This window comes from Cottoperca gobio, chromosome 5, assembly GCF_900634415.1.
Source record: "Cottoperca gobio chromosome 5, fCotGob3.1, whole genome shotgun sequence".
NCBI lineage: Eukaryota > Metazoa > Chordata > Actinopteri > Perciformes > Bovichtidae > Cottoperca > Cottoperca gobio.
Genome location: NC_041359.1, coordinates 16,552,926 through 16,566,067, shown reverse-complemented (window position 1 = coordinate 16,566,067; position 13,142 = coordinate 16,552,926). Strand labels below are relative to the sequence as shown.

Genomic DNA, 13,142 nt, shown 5'->3' with positions numbered 1-13,142 from the left:
TAGTGAGAAAGACAGAGCATGCACTCGCACAGTGGTCTACAAGGCCATGCAAGCCCAAAGCCCAGCAGACAGTCAGTGGCCTCCATCATCATCCAGGGCAGGACGCAGGACACACATGGATTAAAAACACACTGCTGAGGGGGCAACGAGGAGAACATGAGCAGAGCAGAAACAGCACAATACAGCTTTACTTGTGTGTGAGAATTAATGTGCGGGAGCGACTTTTAATTTGAGGAAATAGTTATGAAAGAGCAGTTTGGAGCTTACTGTAATTTTATGCAAACAGCATGTGGGCAGCATATGGGGTGTGTGAGCTGCTTTAGCTTCGTATGTGTGTCAAACTATAACAGAAGGACAGGGAGGTGTGAGTGTGTGATTTCATTGACAGACAGAGGCGGATTTCACTAACCACCAGCAGGGGGCACTACTTGATCCAGCAGCTTCATGCTGGTTCTCTTCCAGATTTTCTTGATGACAGCTCGCAGCTCTTCGTTGGCCTGTTCTAGATTACCTGCATCACAGGGAAACAAGCGTCCCTGAGAAGCCAGCAATGCAGCTCACAGCCATTTTAAAACCATGCAAGCTTGTAATTACAGGTAACATAACATGTATCAGCGGAGCTTTGTATGTGATTTTAGGAGCAGAACAGTGTAATGTAATGGGATTGATATTTGGCTCATACCTTCTGTTTTGATCTTCAGGGCAGTGCGCACCAGTGCAAACAAAGTGGCGTTAAACATGACTGTGCCATCACTGTTCAGAGGCATGTTCATGGCTACCAGCCTCTGAAAGAAGAGCACATAGATGCCTTTAACAAGGTTGAACAGGCCAGCTTAATGATCAGTATTTCTGTGTGCATTTTGTAAATGAGATAATAAGGGAGGGGAAGAGACCTTGCAAGCGACTCTGTGAGGGCACAGTTTGCCGAAGCCCAGAGGAGGCTGGATACGACGAAGAAGTGTCACAACATCCAGATGTTTAATTCTGCCCCTGTATGAGAAAAACCAAACGGATGTAAGACAATAACTGAGACAAATATCTCAACAGAAACATGAATGTGAAATACTTTCGGACACTGCGGTAATAAAGCACATACTTCGCCTCTGGGTCGTACTCCGACCAAATTCTCTTGAATTCATCGAGGTGGTGTGGGCCAAGAATTGACCAATCACGTGTTAGGTAGTCAAAGTTGTCCATGATGACGGCCACAAACAAATTGATAATCTGGAGGGGCATAAGATAAGTCTCTTACATACATTTGCTTAGCATTGTGGGGCCTTTTAAATGTGCTTCTACAAATCATATCAAGCACAATCACTAGACAGACAGACTATTTAGTTTTAAACTACAGCAATCCAGATTAAAATAAATCTAAACTTCAAAATAAAGTATACATACCATCCAACAACCCGTTTAGAAAGGGCTGTGAATTGTGAATGTTACATGATTTTCCACGAGTCACTTAAACTAAATTAAAATGATTGGCATTGTTGTGGCATTAGTGGGGAATTGTATTGTATTTTTTTGGGAAGGAACTATGATGTCATCTTTGTTGTTGCTCTCTCTTAACAGTTTTCATATTGATTGCACAGATTACTATTGAGTTACAGCCAATTTCATATTAAACTTTGTTTACTACTCTCATTATTGGAGCCATGTTTTTTTTTAATGGATTTTCTATAAAGTTGGATGGGCCTGTACATGAGCAAATATGTAGAGCAATATTTTCTATATATAATCATATTTGTCATACTTAAACTGTGGGAATGACAACCCTTTATACATAGAAATGTACAATTTAAGATCAGAGCAGAAGGTAATACTACACTGCAAATACTGCACTATAAAGTAAATACCTAGAAGTTAGCCAAACACTGTCTAAGTTTTGTGAGTACCAAGAAGGCGCAGAGCATGTAGAAGGTGATGAAGTAAATTATTGCAAATCCACTGCCACACGTCATCTCCTCCCCGGGGTTGTAGTCGGACTCTGGGTCACACAGTTTCCCTGCTATACAAGCCAACATGATCTCCTGCCACGCCTCTCCAGTGGCACATCTGAGGGGAACAGACACAAAATAATCACTCAAATAAGTAACCCAGACAACTAAGAAACCCAGTGAGTCAGTTCCCTGATGACCCTTGACCCCAAAATCCTTCACACCTGAAGAGAAGGAGCACAGCCTGAGGAAAAGTCTGGAAGTTGTTGTTTCTGTTGATGTGCGTGCCGTCCACCATGGCAACCTTTCCAAACACCTGAAGCAGAAATATTGTGCACATGAATTAAACTGCAAACGTACCAACTACAGGAACAAAACTTCTGTCATATTTAGTTACCAACCTGCATGCCAATGACAGCGTAGATGAAGAACAGCATGGCTATCAGAAGAGCAACATATGGCAGAGCCTACAGGCACAAGAGAGGAAAAGATTAACAGTGAGTGACTTGAATATTACCCTCAGTCACCGATCAGATCATTGTTCTGCAGCTCACCTGGAAGGATTTGATGAAAGTCCAAAGCAGAGTGCGAATGCCTTCCCCTCTGCTGAGGAGCTTGACCAGCCGCATGACTCGAAACAGACGAAAGAAGGTGATGGAGATGCGAGCGCTGTCCTCCGTGTTCTGTGGAGAAACAGTCCAGAGTCAGAGGACAGCAGAGACACAGTTCATGTAGTGGACACAGAGCACCTGGCTGCGCTTTACAGGATGATGAGGTCTGAACTGAGACCCAGGAGTCAGATACATATGGGCTGAGAAAGCAGCACTGCATCTTTTGGCAAAACTTAGACATAGACTTGTTTAGAGCAAACAATTAGTTTGCTGCTGTGGTGGCAACATCTATCTAATGTTCAAAGTGCAGTTATTCTATACAACATATACAAGGCTGCACATTTTAGACAATTTCTGGTCAAATCATAATTAAACAGAGTCACTATAGCAGTGTAGCTGCAGCTGATATGTTTCTGTTATACTGCGTCCAAAGCACTGTCAGGAGCCCTGTCACTGTAAGACCTATAGGGGAGGAAGCAAGGAGGCAAGCATGCTGGAGAAAACCTTGCCATACAAGCATGGCACCCTCAGTCCAGAGTCACTGCATGCTGAGTCACAGTGGGGCCAACCCGAGCGGGTCGGCCAGGAGGTTCAGAGGTCAGGGCTGGGTGACCTGATCCCAGGGCTCATCCATAGGTCACTACCCCACGCAAGAATAGTGGCATAGACCATGAAGCAGTGTCAACAGCACAAACGTGAAGAGCGGCACAAAAACCGCTCCCACCTAACAGGACACGCAGCGTCACGTTTGAGTGACACGCTCTCCTTAGAAATAACTCCAAACATTTAGGAAAATGAAAAGCAATCTTCTTTTCTTTTTTTTATATAAATATATATAGGCAAATGAACAAACAAAACAAATGCAAGAAAAAGTAAAAGAGAATGGGAACATACCATGAGAAAATAAACAAAATAGAAATAAGCGATAGATTATAGGAGGTATAACAGAAAAGAAATCAAACCAAAGAAATGCAGATCTAAACATGGCATGGACCTGCAAGGGGGGGGAGGAGGGGAGGGGGATTGGGGCGGAGCATCTTACCCCCTGCTCATCCACCTGAGGAGTCTCCGTTGGCTTTAAAATCAAAGACCTGTATTAATGACTTGTTCAGAGCCCGCAGGTCTCACACACATTGGGCCAAACATGTAAACATAACATTGGAAAAGTATTCATCACACAACGGCAGCACACGTCAGTCAAGACGCAGACAGAACAGAGTCACTACTCTTCTCATCGACGGGACAAAACTGTCTTATTGTTTCACTATGACAAAGACAGACATTCATGTATCACTGTCTATGTACACTTAATATAATGACAGACATAACACATTATCGTAACACATTAAAGGACTGCCACACAACAGGTTTACAACTTAACATTCCTTTGTAAGACGAACAACATGAAATTACTTCATTACTCAGTAACATGTAATGCAGACAACTTTATCACTCCCCCGATGTAATGGTCATTACTGATGGGATTAAATGGATTTTATGGTTGAGATGTCTTTACGCGCTACAGACAACTTTAATGAGAAGTTAACTGACTAACGTAACAAATTTGATGAATTCATGTCATGATTAAAATCACCGTCTGCTACTCTTACAGAGCCTCGACTCATACATGCATGTACATGTACATGTAAAACAGCTGCAATCTCACTCTCCTTTGCATTGTAATGATTTTATGTTATCCAAGTATTTGCTGACCAAAAACAGATTGAGCGCAATAAAATAATTTGACATTCGCTCACACAAATCCACACCCATACACATACATAAATTACAGGATATCAGCAGTATTCGGCGAGCATTTCTACACAGAGAAGTGCAAATAAAATCAATCATAGTGGTGGCAGTTATATTGAACCTGTATAATGATAATCGGAATTATTTTTTTTACAAAAGTATGGGATTAACTCAACACTGAAAAGAGTCATATCAGGAAGCTCAGCACTGAAAACAAAGAGATACTCCAGACAGATATGGCTTCATTCAAATCCCTCGGCACGATACTTCGTCAGTATGAGGTGCAGAATGAGAAGAAATTATACAAAAGAAAAATGTAGAATTAGCTTGAGGAGGTTCTTTAGGTAATCCTGGCCACAGCCGTGATGGAGCATGCGTTCAGCATTGCCACGTTGCTGGGGAAGCACTGCACGCACACGCAAGACATTTCAATGATAAGGAGCCATTGGTGAACTCATAGCAATGCAGCAACTCATGCATGTCAGTAGTGCCCTGCAACAAAACTGCCATAGCAGGGCGCGCTCACAGTCCGGTGCAGAAAGAGGTGAATGAACCGCAGAAGAGGAGAGAGAGACAAAGAGAGAGAAAGAGAGAGAGGAGACCAATACTGGGATAGGAAGTAAAACCAGACAGATTGAGTCATACTGGAAGAGGACGAAGAGGAACGGCAGAGAGGTGTAAAGAGTAGAGGGAGTAGAGAGTTACTGTTGGATTGTTCATGCACCTGACTGGAGTCTACACACCTGCGCTACACATGAGCTCCATTCTGAGCTTTAAGAGCTCACTACAGGAAGACAGAACAAAACACAGAGACAATCACTCACAGAGACACAAACACAAGATCATCAAAGAACCTCAAACTCAGCTGCATTAAACCACCATCAGTGTAAATGTACAGAAATAAGGACTAATTCAGTGTCTTCTGATTCGCTGATGAATCTTTAGTTCCCAGATTCTTACCTGATGTATGGTAAAAGGATGCTGCGACTTTTACTTTAATTAGAGGACTGTAAAGTGAAGCCTAATCTAAGTTTTAGTTTCTGCAAAAAAGCTTCTGTTTCTATCAATTTCACTACATAACCTATCTGTTTATCATGCAATAAAAGATCTGTGAAGCTGCAGTGGTCTACACAACTTTAAGGAAAGTGAAAGATGACATCTCAACACGGTTTTCAGCTTTTCAAGCAGATTACTATCCACAGATTCTATATCAAAATTGTCGTTAATGTTGTGTAGGATGGACATTTCCAAGCTCTGAGCTCCAGGGCCATTCTGTCTGGAGGTAAATATCGAGAGGTATGGCAAGAGAGAAAGGGCAAACTTCACAAAGCTCTATGGAGAAAACTGACCGGAGGGGAATGGAGAGAGTGACCGAGTGCCATCTGTGAGAGGCGGGACATGGAAAGGATGTTAGGGAGTGAGGTGAATGGCTGACACTTCCCAGCATGCATTTGGAGTGGTCACAGCAGTCAAATGAGAAACTAAACAATCACGCAGCTCATGACTGTAACATAAATCAATAAATCAAAATGCAAATCCATTGTAGATCAGCTATCATAAATGATTACATGGAACAGTTTCATATCTGATCCAATCAGTTTGCTGTATGACACAAACAACCACATGCAATGCAAACAACAAATAAATGTAAATGGTGGATAAAAGGTGCCTCACAAGAACGACTATGAAAGTCCTTGTGAAATTAACATCATGTCCCCAACATTCACAACGCATACATTTATACATACAGCACATCTTAAAGTACAAACTGTATACATGTAAAACACACATGCATAACAATAAGAACCTGAACACACCACCACCGTATGGTTTAAACAAAGTTAGTGCTGGTCTATACATTCATGCAGACACACATTTAGGAACACAAACTGAGAAAACACAGAAAACATGAAATATAACTCCAGAAAAACAGCACTGCAGCTCAGACGTGAGAGCACTCAGGAGGGGGGAGGGGGGAGGGGGGGGGGGGGTCTTCTCTCTAACAAGCACCATCATCACCATAACTATTTCTGGTGTTTGTTTGTATCTTGGACTACAAATCAGACTATGTTTACCATTGTTGTAAACTCAAAGCAAACAAAGTCCCTAACAGACATTAAGTCTTTGTTTGAGGTGTTTTTGTGAAGAACTATAAAGAGAAGAGTATTTTTGTAGTTTGTAGTCATCCACTATTTTATTAAGCCTTGACATGAATTTTTAAAGCAACTGACTTTGATCAATACTGAAATAAGCTTATAATTAAAGTTGAATCTATATGATACTGTGCTACAAACATGTAAAGAATCTATTTTTGCCTGAGTCAATAAAACATTCGATGACCAATTAATCCACTGTAAAGGGGTCCCGGAGATAAAGTTGTTATAAACAACAGGTTGCACACACACACACAACATTTGTAGTTCATTGCCATACTTGCCTCTACAAGTTTCTATGGAAACAAAACGAACAAGAGTAAGAATTAGAAAATGTCATTAATCATCCTGCTCGGAACCAACAACAGGCCTCAGTTCACAAAGACTGTGAGAGACGCCTGTTTTTGTCCCGTATTTTCACTGTCGTGTCCGAGGGTTAACAATCAGCAAGTTAATCAGACATGTTGTCATGATTCCTGCAACAAACAATACTGCAACACATTGACAATAAAACATTTAGCAGAAGGAAGATTTCAACAAGACAGACTATTTTGATGAGCTCATTGTACTGTGACAGCAATAACAACAGGATACAGATGAAGGTGAAACTGAAGCTTTACAGAATAAGCCAATGGCGCTTTAACAACTATGAATGCCTTTTTTCACAAATAACAATGCAAAGTTTTAGCACGCTAAGTATCATGATACATATGGAAGCTCTTAGTTTAGCAGATAACATTTTAAAATGGAGGCTACACTGAATACACTAGAGAAGTGGTTCCCAAACAAAGTCTGAGGGGTCATAGGGTGATTAATGAAAACATAAATAATTAATTATCTGTGAGACTAAATTGTGTTTTTTTTTCTCCTTTATTGGTGTTTGTGAAATACTACATACTTTTACCTCTTTAGGAGTAGGAGGGAAAAACCCTCAACTCATCAATAAATCTGCTTTCAATTCCTCAAGAGGATCAAGGAGACATTGTTTCAATTTCAGGGTCCTGGAGACAACAAGGTTGGGAACTACTGCACTAGACTTTGAGAATAATTATTGCAATTGCCATGTGGCTTTCCTGTGAGGCTTCAGTTCAACTTGGAAGGCAGAAAGAAAGTAGTACTTACATTAACTTCAGTGATAGCAATATCGACGACGCTACCGACAACAATTAAGGCATCAAATGTGTTCCAAGCATCAGCGAAATAGTGCTGTTAATGCATGGCGTTACATGTGAGGGTAAAGATGAGAGAAAGACCATGAAGAGAAGGAGAAGACAGATGATCAGAAGGGTGGATTTAATGAAATGGCAGGGTGAGGGGAGGACAAAAAGAGAGAAAATGGAGATAAAGTATTAAGATAAGATTTAAAAAAGCCAGAAATCGGAGTCCTGCCATGGAAATCTGAAGTTTAGGTTGAAGTGGCCGAACAGAGAAAGGTCAGAGGGCAGCGGGGCTTGTTGTAGCTGAGATTTTACTTACATCAATCTCACTGAGCACAATGTCTACTATGCTGCCAATCACAACCAGGGCGTCGAACACATTCCAGGCATCCCCAAAATAGCCCTGAGTGAGGTGGAGCGAGCGGTGGGCAAGTTGGATGTGAGATCAAACAAAAAGTCTTTACTCCTACACTGACATGTAGACTTAATCTGGACATTTTAAACACACACAGACCCCTGCTGGCTACTTCAGCTGAAGGTCTCACTGCATTACAGTGTATTGATTTGTACAGGTTGTGCACCAGAGTACTAGATCTGCACCAAATTGATGTTGATACTACATGCAGAAACACTGCTGCCAAGAACTTGACAAACAGTGAGTGCTATTCAAGGAAAGTCAGCACTGCACCACACACTCTGTCTCTTACTAGTAACCTGTCCTTCTTTGCAACACAGAGCTGTTGGCCAGGCAGTTGAGGGGGAAATGAAAAAAAAACACTCACTGACTCATCAGTTTTCACACGTTCACATACGTCGCTCCATTCTTAAACATTTAAGCAATAGTTTGGCATTTTGGGAAGTACGTTTATTTGCTCTTTAGCTGAAAGTGAGATAGACGTGGTTGTCAGTAAAGACATTTGCGGGTAGACTTACCCTGGGCTTGAAAGCGATGAGTTTGAGAACCATTTCCACAGTGAAGACCGCAGTGAAGACCATATTTAGAATGTCCATTACATAGTTAAAGAGCGCCGACTGGCCGTAGTGCTGCAGAGAGGAGATAAAGAGGGACGGTTAATGAAAACAGAAAGAACGGGAGCCAAGTAAGAGTAAAAAAGAAGAAGAAATGTGTATAATAAGAACAAGAAATATCATTAAAAATACTTTTTATGTTAGAAGAGAAATGAGAATTTTGAGAAAATTTATGTTGCATGTGTTGCCTTTTAGTCCCTATATCTCCTTATCCCTGGGTCTGCTTGCAATGATGTCTACCACAGTGTCTTGATAATTACACTGGAGGGAGCCAAAATCAAACAACTTTAAATGGTGCATATGGTACATGAACTGCAACACTAAAGTAATTATGGCAGGTAGAAAGCTAGCAGTTAAGATACTGATAATAAAATACATTTTCTTTACATCCATACTGTTTAAAACATGTTTGGTACATCATTGCACTCAGACCAATGTTTGATAAATTACAATGTTGATGTTATGTAGACATGTTTCTGTAATCTGTAAATATATCTGTAAATATATTTGATGTTCAGCACTACTACTGCATCATTTCTGCTGTCAAGTGTGATCTCAGGTTTTTCTTTTTAATTCTCACATAGCTGGTTAGTTTGAGCAGTGTTAATCCAGCGTGACTTCTTACCTGTACAGCCAGGCAGAGCGTGTTGAGCATAATGAGCACAAACATGATGTACTCAAACCCGGTGGAGTTCACCACATACCAGAACTTGTACTGGTACGGGTTCTTAGGGATGTACCTCCTCAGTGGACGTGCCTTAAGAGCGTACTCCACACACTGACGCTGCACAGAAATAAACAAAGTTGGTTTTAACGTATATGAGCCACAACGTTAACAATATAACAGTGATGATCAGTTTTAGGATATTCACAAAAACTGCCCAATGGGACATTTGTAAACTAACAATTGATTATTGCTTCAGCGTTTTCTCCACACAAAGTCACAGAGACCCACTGCAGCCTATTAGCTTTTTCTGTGAAATAACTTAAAATTGGTATTTTTCAACACACACACACAAACACACTGCTTCCAATTATTTGGTGAACCTGCTGACTCTGACCTGATTTTTGTCGAGTTCACAGTTTTTGTACTCTTTCTCTCCTTGTTCCTGAAATGTGACGATCACAAAACCTACAAAGATGTTCATCATGAAGAAAGCAATGATGATGATGTAGATGATGAAGAAGATGGAAATCTCCACGCGGTAGTTGTAAATGGGACCCAGGTTCTCCCTGTTGGAGTCGATGGCCTTGTACAGTAAACTGAGAAGAGAGGAAAACAGAGCGAGAGAGCATGTAACCCAGCCTGGCAGACCGACATTCGTTTGAACGTTTTCATATGGTGTTGATAATACTGAGATCTGACTTCCCTTGTTATCACTTTCTATGCTCTAACAATGAGATTAAAACATTTGAATCTTACGAAGGCCAGCCTTCAAAAGTGGACACAGTGAACAAAGCCATCATAGCCATGAGGACGTTGTCAAAGTTGAAGTCGCTGTTGTGCCACTGTCGTTTGTGGATGGTAGGCTGGTTCACATCTCCATCCTTATACAGGATGTAGGTGCCCCTATGAGAAAATTACATATTGCGTGGAGGTTAAAGCGGAAACCAGGATTATAATTGCAGGTAATCAGCTTTGAAGGAACAAGACAAGTAAAACTAACTTGCACTCTTCTGAGTTAGACTTGGCTTCATCCGTGCAGCGATAGAACTTTCCCTGGGGAGGAAAACATGATATTTTCAAGCTAATAACGCATATTTTAAAAGCATTAACTCAATATCTCTGGCTTCATGTGAGAGGCAGATTTCTTGCTGCTGACCTTAAATAGCTGCACCCCAATACAGGCGAACATGAACTGGAGCAGAGTGGTGACGATCATGATGTTACCGATAGTCCTGATGGCCACAAACACGCACTGCACCACGTGCTGTGAGACAGAGACAAAGATATGTTTACAGATTGTGGCTTCTGCACTGATTGTGGTTATGACTGTGGACAAGCTGCAGGAGGACTTTGTGAGGAGGCCTCACCTTTAGGCCTTTGGCTCGGTTGATGGCCCTCAGGGGTCGAAGAACACGAAGGACCCTAAGAATCTTCACCACTGAGATGGCTGAGGACCTGAATGATGAAAGTAAATGTGTGTAGTGTCTGGATCATCCGGAATCAGGAAATGCAAACATGAATACTAAAAGGGGAGTTTTGAATTTAGTTCCTGTGGCTCCATTGTTCCTGGAACTATTTGGTCAAAAAGGGCTCCAATCAGGGGGCGAATGTGTCTGCGTTTGTTTGTACTCACTGAATGCCGAAGGAAACAAGGGAAACTCCCACCACCAACAGGTCCAGGAGGTTGAAGTAATTCCTACAGAATGCCCCTTTATGTAGAAAGGCTCCATATGTTGTCATCTGAGGAGACGACAGATGAAGTTAGACGAGCAAAAGACGAAGAACAAATACACATATTTCATCCACACGAGACACACACAGATAGAGTTACTCTGCAAATGATGTAGACAAACAAACTGCACATGAACGGTATGAACATGTTAAACAGAAAAAAGCATACCCTCACATACATCACTCTCCAACTTGCACACACGCACACGTCTCCACACTTTTTTAGATCACTCTGATTCGGGGTGGCGAGCTCAGAGCGGTGAAACAGGAGGCTAGATCTACCGTCGCCACCCCCACAGCCCTTAACTACATGAATGTAGTAGTAAGTCATTCTTTTCACAATCTACTATGGGATGAGGCAACAAAGCATGCATTTTGTTGCCATGATGTCAGGCATATTTAGTACCTGCAAGAGCGCTAGTTATAGTGATTGGAAAGCAGAAATGGCCTTACTGTCACATTCATGTGGACCGTCATCTTAAAGCACATTCCATTATGTTCTTTAATAGTTCAGAATAAGGGGAAGCAGCTCCCAATTAAAACTTCAGAATTCAGCAGGCAGAGAAGAAAAACCAGCCAAAATAACTCTTCTTCAAATAATAAAAGTAAAGGATTAATTTTCCAAGTGCATGTAAATGTGGAGCCTTGCAGAGAGACGGAGAGAGGAGAGCGCTAACAAGGAGCTTTGGAGAATTTGAAGTAAAACAGCGATGGACTTGGCCGGTGTTTTGCACAAATGGCTGCAGACGCAACTCCACATTTCTATGCACTCAGTCAGGGAAAGCAGACTGAACCATGCTCGGCAGGAACATGGTTGGTTTTGCCCCCTCTTTTATGAGTAATCTGAAGAGCAGTCAGTACGAGAGGCATGAAGTCAGCTTTGACTGGAGTTGACTTCGAACTTCAGCCAATGCCTTAATGATGTCTGAACAGCCCATTAAAATGTGTTGCATCGCACAAAGGGTTGCATCATGTTTTTACATTTCTGCATCATCAAAATCATTTCAGCGATGACTGCCCGAATGACGTGACACCCATGTGAGTATGTAATGTGATGTAGATGTGATGTTTCCTTCCCCCAACAAGACTTCTTTGATTAGTGTAATTTGAACAAATCTTGTGTTTGTGTAAGTGTGTGTAAAGTAACAACTCCAATATTTGCTTTTTAAAAGAGGTGCCATGAAGAAAAAAGTAAATAAGAGAAAGGAAACAAACAAGCCAGGTTGTACTGAGTGGCAGGTGACACACAAGGAGAGAATGCAGCAAGGCTCTCGCGGCCATTTAAGGGGTTACCTTCAATACGATCTCAAATGTAAACATACTAGTGAAGACATAATCTGCATAGCCTAGGACCTGGAAGGCAACGAGACGTTTGGAGTGTTATTGGGGTATGGTTAGTCACAGCACGAACAGGGGACACATGGCATTTACCTTCAATACGATCTCAACAGTAAAGATAGCCGTGAAAGCATAGTCAAAGTAACCAAGTATCTGCAAAAAGCAACGTACATGTTTAACAAAGACAGTTCATCGTGCAGCTTAATACATCATATGTAAACAAGATGAATGAAAAAAAAAGTTTTTTAAAGCACTTTCTGTAAAGAGGTTGTTAGATTAAACATCACACAGTACATTCATTATTCACACAAAGTATCCACTGACTAGCAGTATATATCATTAATATCCACAGTAATGACGTGATTATATTGGAGAAAAATGACTGTACCAGTGTTTTTGCCTGTTTTCTTTTCATATATAAATTGCATATTCTTATTGTCAGCCAAAGTTTACCAGTTCAAACCTTCCAGAGAGCAGGAGAGGTTCAATTAATGTCCATATTTCAGAAACCTGACACTGGCTTGACATAAAGTACATCACTGTGAAATAATCATTGCCTTCATTTTGTTTTGTGCAATCTGTGTCCTCACAGGCAACAATTTTAAAAGCTCTCCTTTATGGTGCATTTAAAGACGCTCTGTGATGTGTGAGCCACATTGCATTCATAAGCTGTATTGCTGTTAACGTTTCCAAGAGACAAACGACATTGTCAAAATGATAATGTGAATCTCTTGGATTTAAAAGGTTGCTGTTGAGTATCTAAACCC

The 13,142-nt window shown here is 41.2% G+C and overlaps 1 protein-coding gene across 1 annotated transcript in view; it reads right to left on the bottom strand.

The window, feature by feature from the left end:
- cacna1da (calcium channel, voltage-dependent, L type, alpha 1D subunit, a) overlaps window positions 1-13,142 on the bottom strand; it is a 53,179-nt gene that overhangs the window by 9,981 nt on the left and 30,056 nt on the right. Inside the window, 18 exon segments of the mRNA XM_029432706.1 lie at window positions 410-511; window positions 683-785; window positions 894-990; window positions 1,097-1,224; window positions 1,896-2,055; window positions 2,162-2,253; window positions 2,339-2,404; window positions 2,492-2,620; window positions 7,576-7,659; window positions 8,544-8,654; window positions 9,265-9,423; window positions 9,701-9,902; window positions 10,063-10,209; window positions 10,307-10,359; window positions 10,463-10,570; window positions 10,674-10,761; window positions 10,940-11,046; window positions 12,331-12,390. Coding sequence (XP_029288566.1) covers window positions 410-511; window positions 683-785; window positions 894-990; window positions 1,097-1,224; window positions 1,896-2,055; window positions 2,162-2,253; window positions 2,339-2,404; window positions 2,492-2,620; window positions 7,576-7,659; window positions 8,544-8,654; window positions 9,265-9,423; window positions 9,701-9,902; window positions 10,063-10,209; window positions 10,307-10,359; window positions 10,463-10,570; window positions 10,674-10,761; window positions 10,940-11,046; window positions 12,331-12,390 — 1,996 coding nt within the window.